Here is a 7302-nt window from a genome sequence, read left to right as displayed (position 1 = left end):
AACAGATGACCCCATTTATTTGAACCACAGGCCTTATTGTATGGCTTGGCTTGGCTTGGCTTGGCATGGCAATGAATAAACTGTTTTCATATACTTTTTAATCATAAATTTGATAGGCAAAAGAAAAGTGAAAAGCAAAGTGAGAAACCAAAACCCAAATTGTTAAACTCATGCAGTCACCTATGCACAATAATAACAAGATTTTCTGATAGGAAACATAAAGTATCAATTAATAAAATGATAACAGCACAGAACACTAAGCTTAGGAAAAGGCAAAATAAAAATTGACACAATTTTGTTGAAAGTTCAAGCAATTTGTGACAGAAGTTGCTACATCCTACCAAGTATGATATGAATTTTAAATTAACTCCTAATAAAACTTACCAAAGGCTATCCAACAAACACAACTATCAACTGAACTCAAACCAGACTCTGCAGAGTCTGCACATTATTGTCTTGTATTTGTATAGACAGGAAATACCCATAATAACCTCAAGACCAGAAATCTAACTTCTAAACTGCATGGATTGGATTGATGCTCGAGTCGACAAGTGAACTGTCAGAACCAGGATTAGCATGAAAAGCCGACTGCCTAGTGGAGCCTTCGAGCAGTTTGAGCGAGAGAGAAGACGGTCCTGCATTTCCAAGTGATTCCCCTAAGCTCAGCTTTGACATGCCAACAAGCTCATCAACATTGATTGGGCTCTTCAAATGCACCGCTGTTGGCTTGAGCACCTCATGTGTCTCTGCTTTAGCCGGCTCCATATTGTGCCCAGGCCAAAATGGAACAGAGAACGGTAAGAACGGAGGAGAGACATAAGCGGGAAATAGAACTGGGTAACAGCACTGTGAACTATCGCGCTTTTGAAGTACAGGTTCTACATCATTAGAGTTTGCAGAATCCATTGATTCGCATTCTTCATCCAAAGCAGGAGGTGCAGGCAATGGGTTATTTGTTTGTGTCTCGGCTTGTGGAGTGTTGACAGCAAAGAAATCATGTGAGGCCACAAGAGTGTCAACTGACTGCAGAAATGCAAGAATAGGGCACGAATATAAGAGACAAGCAGTTGATAAGTTTAAAAATGGATCTCAAAACAGAAACATAACCATATTAATGTGAACATGAACTTTTGGAAAATAAAATTACACATCTATGAATTGTCTAAGGACTTCAAAAGGAGAACAACGCAAATTAAAGTTAGAGAAAGCATATAAGAAAAATATGCATACTACACAAAGAAAAAAGGTGTAACTAATGATCCAGGACAGTCGATGAATATAAACCAAAATATGCAACAGGATTTAGTATACACCCACAGGGTGAATACAGAAAGAGCTGGGCATTTTCCCAGGCATTTAGGTTCCATTTGTATTTATGGATTTGAAATACATAGATTTGGTAATTAAACAATCAAGAGAAATAGCTTAAATTAGATTTGTTAGTTTAGGCATAGATTTGAAGATTGCATTAAATAAATTTATCATAATGGATTTGAAATAACCATGTAAAAATAGTTATTTGAAATCATGCTATAGATTCTTGTTTTAACTACAAGGATCCTTCTAAAATACATCTTTTCTATCCTAACTTATCTTCTTTTATAGTTTTTCTATACACCTATAATAAGTAATTCTCTAATATTTTTATAAAATTTAATTTCAAATCCCTTGATTTGAAACCCATCCATCCAAACAAAACGTTACATCATATGTCATGATCACTTCCATGCCCCTAATGATATTCATAGGCATAATATCCTTCTGTAAAGATTACAGAATTAAGTATAGGTTACACTAGTGGATACTTAAATGCATCTATCAATTTTTAGCTTCCCAGAGGCAAAAGAAAAAAACATAGAGAAAAAAAAAAAGTAAAAACAAAGATACTAACTTCATCTGCAACAATATCAAATAGACTGGAGCGTCTTTTTCTCCTAGACACATTGCATTGCCTGATGAAATATTTTTGGGCATGGCTGGCCACCTGTGTGGGCGTTCTTGATATTACATAATTGCGAGATATTCCACGCCAATCACCTTTGCCAAGCTTTTGCAAACCAATTAGAAACATCCGATGTTCCTCTTCAGTCCATGGAATGCCTGCAAAATGAATTACACATAGTTTCAAAAACAAACGGGGTATGCGGAAGCACATACAACCTAATCAGATGGGTCATGAAAAATGATGGGTCAGTTAAATGAACAAGAAAAACCACAGATGGATCACAAATAAATGAGCCACGAATCACGACAAATGATGTGCATTCAATAAAGGAATACATGTTATAAATACTGATAAATAGAAGTAAAGCTAAAACAAACAAACAAACAAGAAAAACCTTTGCATTAAACTGATTTTGCATTTGCTGTGAGAAACGCTTAAAAAGTACCACACTTGTTATATTCTTAAAATCTAAAATTTCCAATATATAATATAACAACAAAAACAGAACGCACCCATAATGAATGCTTAGACACTATTCCAATTACCCACCGAAAACATAACTCATTATTTCACAAGAACAAAAAATCCTTAAGCATTTTCGGAACAATTAGTATTTGTTCTGCAAAAACTGGATGAGCTGTGCAAGAGAAAGGCACAGAGATACACTTAGTCAATCATTGCTGATAAACACAAAAATCCACATGAACTGCATAGAAATTAAAATAATAGAGTTCAAATTTCATTTGCCAAGATAAAAATAAACCTATGCTGCGGATCAAACCGTATACATCACGAGTTATGATGAAAGATAAATTAATCCTCCATTTGGTTCCTAGGAAATTATGGAGACAAAAAGATTGAAGTTCCGAATCCTAGATTCATCATTTAGTCGAACGGTAAAACAAAACCATCCACCCAATTAGAAATGATTGACGTTCCGAATCCTAGATTCATCATTATGTCGAACTTTAAAACAAAACCATCCACCCATTTGAGCTTATCATCTCCACGCTCAAGTTCTTCATTCAATGCAAACTACTCCAATCAAATCAATAACCCCAAAAAAAAATTGAAATCCTTCAATTTTGACCAATTGATCAGCAGCCAGACAATGGTCAACTTAAAATTTTCCACATAAAGAAATAATAAAGAAAAAAAAAATATCAGAATCATGCCTCATTCAATCCCAAATTTGATCCTTCAAATAATAACAACAAAAATAAAATTCAATTTTATAGATCTCTATACCTTCAAAAATACCATCACTGAACCCATAAATTAACACAAACAAAATTCATATATGCATATGAAAGAGTTGAACCTTTCTTTCTTTCACGGCTCGACGACGATCCGGGAACAAAGTCCTCCGAGCCATACCCATCTTCGGCGGCGCCACCGTGGTCTGGCGTGTCGCCGCCGGGAAAGTCGTTGTGGCCGGAGACGCCATTTTGAGGAGTACCGGTATTGGATCCGGTGTAATGGGTCAAGTTACCCATACTGGCACTCTTCCGGATCGATCCATCGGTCAAGCGGACCCCAAAGAGCTTGACCCCACGGTTCGGGCAGGTCCGAGAGTTGTGGCCATTGTGACTGCAATGAGAACACCGCCGAGTCATGATGATCGCGCTTTTTGGGTCTCCAAATCGAATCCAACACAACCCAGAAACACAATCCAATATAGAGAGACAGAGAGGGAGGTTACATGATCCGAGAGAATAGGTTTAGGGCTTTCTGAATTGCTTGGTGGTGAAGTTCGAGAGAGGTGTGTTTGGCTGGATTTTGATTTGAAGTTTTTTATAGTACTATCTGTCTTGAGTTTCGCAGATGTGAGACACTAAATATAGAGAGAGAAAGCGAGTTAGAGAGTTGGTCCGTTTGATAGAGTTCCGAGAAAGTGATTATACTTTATACTGTGAAATGAAGTCACAATTGGTCCCGTTTGATAGAGTTGTGAGAAAGTGATTTTACTTTATACTTAAAAAATTTATAACTTATAACTGTGAATATAAGCAAATTTTTTACTTATAAATTAAGCTTCTCCTCCCCCATTCAAAGAATAAGTTGATTTTTGACTTACAAAAAGTTATAAACTGTATTGTTAAGCTGAACTAAACACATCAAAATAACTTAAATTAAGTTAAAAGCTAAAATAAGCTAAAAATAAGCCCTACCAAACATGGTCAATGTGGATCACAAGACAGTCGATAATATATTCGGAGTGTTTGAAAAGTTGTTATTTTAATAAGTTATTTTAGTTTTTGATTATTTTAATAGGTTAAAATTTTTGAGTGTGTTTGGTTTGGTTTTGGAAGGTTAATTTTCAAAAAAAATCTTAAGGAAAGAGTTTAGAAATTTTTTTGGGTTGTTTAGTTGTATATTTTGGAAATAGTTTTAGGGTACGAGAGTTTGAGATGATTTGATATTTTGTTGTAGTTAAGTAGATGTATGTGAAAGAAAAAATGATTGAGAATGAGAGAGGAGAGGGAAAAATTGATTGACGGATGTGTGAGAGAGAAAAAGTGATTTGGGAAATTTTTTGAAAAAAATTTTCAACCAAACAAGGCATGGTTTGGGAAGTGGGTTGACTTTTTAGCTTTTTTGGTTATTTTAGCTTGGGGCTAAAAAGCCTAGTTTGAAAAGGATTTTTGATTTTTTTAACTTTTTTTGTAAAAGAAAGAATATAATGATTATGTGTTCGATGTGATGTTTTGTCTTATTAAGTTAAAAAGTCTATTTTATTTTTTGTAACTATTTTAGCTAAAAAATCCTCCAAACTCTCTTCCCAAACCATGCCAAAATTTTGGAATTTTTTTTCAAAAATTGTGTTTTGAGAGTTAAACCAAACAAGGCCTTTATGTTTGGAAAGATGATTGAATTTTTTTGTAATTGGATGTGACATTTATAAGATAAAAAATGAATTTTTTTTATAGTTAGATGTGATGTTTGTGAAAAAAAATAAAATTATTATAAATTTAATGTGATATTTTATCTTATTAATTATTTTAAATTATTTTATTTTTTTGTAAATTTTAGCTCAAAAAACAAAAAAATAACCTTTGTCAAACAAGGCCATTATATAAATTATTTATATAAAAAAATTAAAAAGGAGTAAATTACAACAATAAAAAAAATTATTTATTTTTAATTTAAATTATTTATCTATTTTTATTAACTAACACTAATATAAAATTAATATTTTAGTCATTAAAATTAAAAATATATATATTTTAAACATATTATGCCAGGTTAAAATAGTCAAAAAAGATAAAATAGAAAAAAAAAAGTCAATGACAAAATGTCACATTTAAACCATAATTATTTCATTTTTCTCTTGCAATGTTAAAAAAGCCAAAAAAAATTAACTCAAAAGAGACTTTTTAACCACAAACTAAAATAATTAAAAAGTCAACTCATTTCTCAAATGAAATCTATGTATATTTACATTGAGTTTAATAGAAATTGGTTAATTATTTAAATTAAAAATAAATCAAAATATTATAATTTAAATTGATAAAATTAAAAATTTAGAGTTTATTTTGTCAATGAGGATCAAAATTTGATTTTTTTTTTTATTTCTCAACAAAAAATCAAAATTCACTTTTGCTAGGATATTTGCACTTCACCCTGTACTTTAATAGTAATAGACAAAAAGCCTCTTGTGTAATTTTGATTATTCTGTTAAAAAATCTATCAAAATTAAGACTCCTAAAAAATAGTTGCTCTCCTTCTAACAGAGTTAAAAATCAAATTTCAAAAACAAAATGATATAAAAATATCATCATTTCTTTGTTTTTTTTAAATCCAAAGTCCTAACTAAAATTGACTATACAGATTATTATAAATATAATTTTATACATAATTAAAAATTAATTTAATTATATATTAATGCATATATGTTAGTTAATTAGACATATTATTAAAAAATTTATTTAGTATTTGACTTAAATTTAAGTTTGATTAATAATTAATATATACAAATGAGTGAGAGTATATAAGAATATGAAGAAATAGAAAAGCAATTTAATGATTTAATGTTTGTTATTAATGATATTAACATTACATTTTGATCCAAAATTATAATGTGTTTGGTTTGAGTTTTTTTAATTACGTTTTTTTTGTTTCCGTATTTTTTTGTTTTTAGTGAATATTTTTAAAATTTTAAATATTTTTTTTAATTTTTTTAGATGCACCTTACTTAGATATATCTAAAAATTAAAAAAATTGTGAAAAAATATTTTAAAAATTAATAAATACATAAAAATATAAAAAAAAATGTATTGAATTCTCGTATTATTTTTTATATATTTTTGGTATTTAGTAAATTTTTAAAAAGTTTTTTTACAAGTTTTTTACTTTTTAGATATATTTATATTAGGTATGTCTAAAAATTTAAAAATATTGTTTAAAATATTGAATAAATTCAGTAAAAACAAAAAAAAAACACACAAAAAACACAAAAAAAAAAACAAAAAAATTTTTTTTTTGAAAAGTGCTTTTAAAAAATTCTAACCAAGGAAAGTGAAACTCTCAGTCTATTATTAAACAGCAGTGCTGCATACCCCCAGTGGGGTCGCACCCCCAGTGAGGTGTCGCGCCCCCACTGGTTGAAACTTAAAAAAAAAAAAAAAAACAATTTTTTTTTGACCAATAATGGAGTGCCACCTCACTGGGGGTCGACCCCCAGTGGGTGTATGAGGCATTTTTCATTATTAAAATAGTGCGGTTGTCCCAAAAAATTTATTGGCAATTGCTTAAATTAGGTCTCCTTTGATAACACTTATAAGTCTACTTACTTAGGCTTCATTTGGGAAACTAAAAAATTAGGTTTTTTATTATTATTTTAGTCACAAAAAATAAAATAGACTTTTTAACTTAATAAGACAAAACATTAATTAGATCTAATCCACAATCATTACATTCTTTCTCTCACAAAAAAATCAAAAAAACCAATAGTCCTTCTCAAGTCTTGTTTGGAAACAAGCTAATTTAGTAACTTTTTGACTATTTGGTTAAAATATGAACTAAAAAAAACTAGTATGTTTGGGATGACTTTTTAATTTTTTATGAAAAGATGTGCAACAAGTAGAGAAAAAAGAGAATCTTTGACTTTTTGGTATGGATTGTTGGCTTTTTGACTAATTTAGTAATTTTTTGACTTTTTAACTAAAAAAAAAAGTTCCCAAACGAGGCCTCAAACTAAACTTTTTAGCCTTAAACTAAAATAATCAAAAAGTCAAAAAGTCAATCAACTTTCTAAACGAACCCTTAGTTTATTTCATTAAAAAAAAATTGACTAATGCCGTTTCGTTGTAATTTTAGGTTATAGTTTATAAGATTTTTTTATTTATTTTATTCAA

General features: G+C 30.1%; 1 protein-coding gene across 1 annotated transcript; it reads right to left on the bottom strand.

Annotated features, from left to right (window-relative positions):
* Positions 1–201: 201 nt before the first annotated feature.
* On the bottom strand, positions 202–3900 carry LOC114283808 (transcription factor MYBS3). Its single transcript, XM_028226676.2, has 3 exons — positions 3267–3900; positions 1892–2100; positions 202–1023 (listed from the first exon to the last, which is right to left on the bottom strand). Exons 1-3 carry the CDS (start codon positions 3559–3561, stop codon positions 514–516), a joined length of 1014 nt encoding a protein of 337 aa, XP_028082477.2. The 5' UTR covers positions 3562–3900; the 3' UTR covers positions 202–513.
* Positions 3901–7302: the final 3402 nt, after the last annotated feature.

The sequence above is a fragment of the Camellia sinensis genome, chromosome 11, assembly GCF_055761805.1.
Source record: "Camellia sinensis isolate YWXY chromosome 11, ASM5576180v1, whole genome shotgun sequence".
NCBI classification, from domain to species: Eukaryota; Viridiplantae; Streptophyta; class Magnoliopsida; order Ericales; family Theaceae; genus Camellia; species Camellia sinensis.
The sequence above is the reverse complement of the archived record's forward strand: the minus strand, read 5'-3'. Positions and strand labels throughout refer to the sequence as shown.

Excerpts from the sequence above, each read along its gene's own strand:
- LOC114283808 (XM_028226676.2), bottom strand. The coding sequence starts at position 3,561 with ATGACTCGGCGGTGTTCTCATTGCAGTCACAATGGCCACAACTCTCGG. Across the intron at positions 2,101-3,266 it reads GAGCCGTGAAAGAAAGAAAG|GCATTCCATGGACTGAAGAG; the intron begins GTTCAACTCTTT and ends TTCATTTTGCAG. Across the intron at positions 1,024-1,891 it reads TTGATATTGTTGCAGATGAA|TCAGTTGACACTCTTGTGGC; the intron begins GTTAGTATCTTT and ends GCATTTCTGCAG.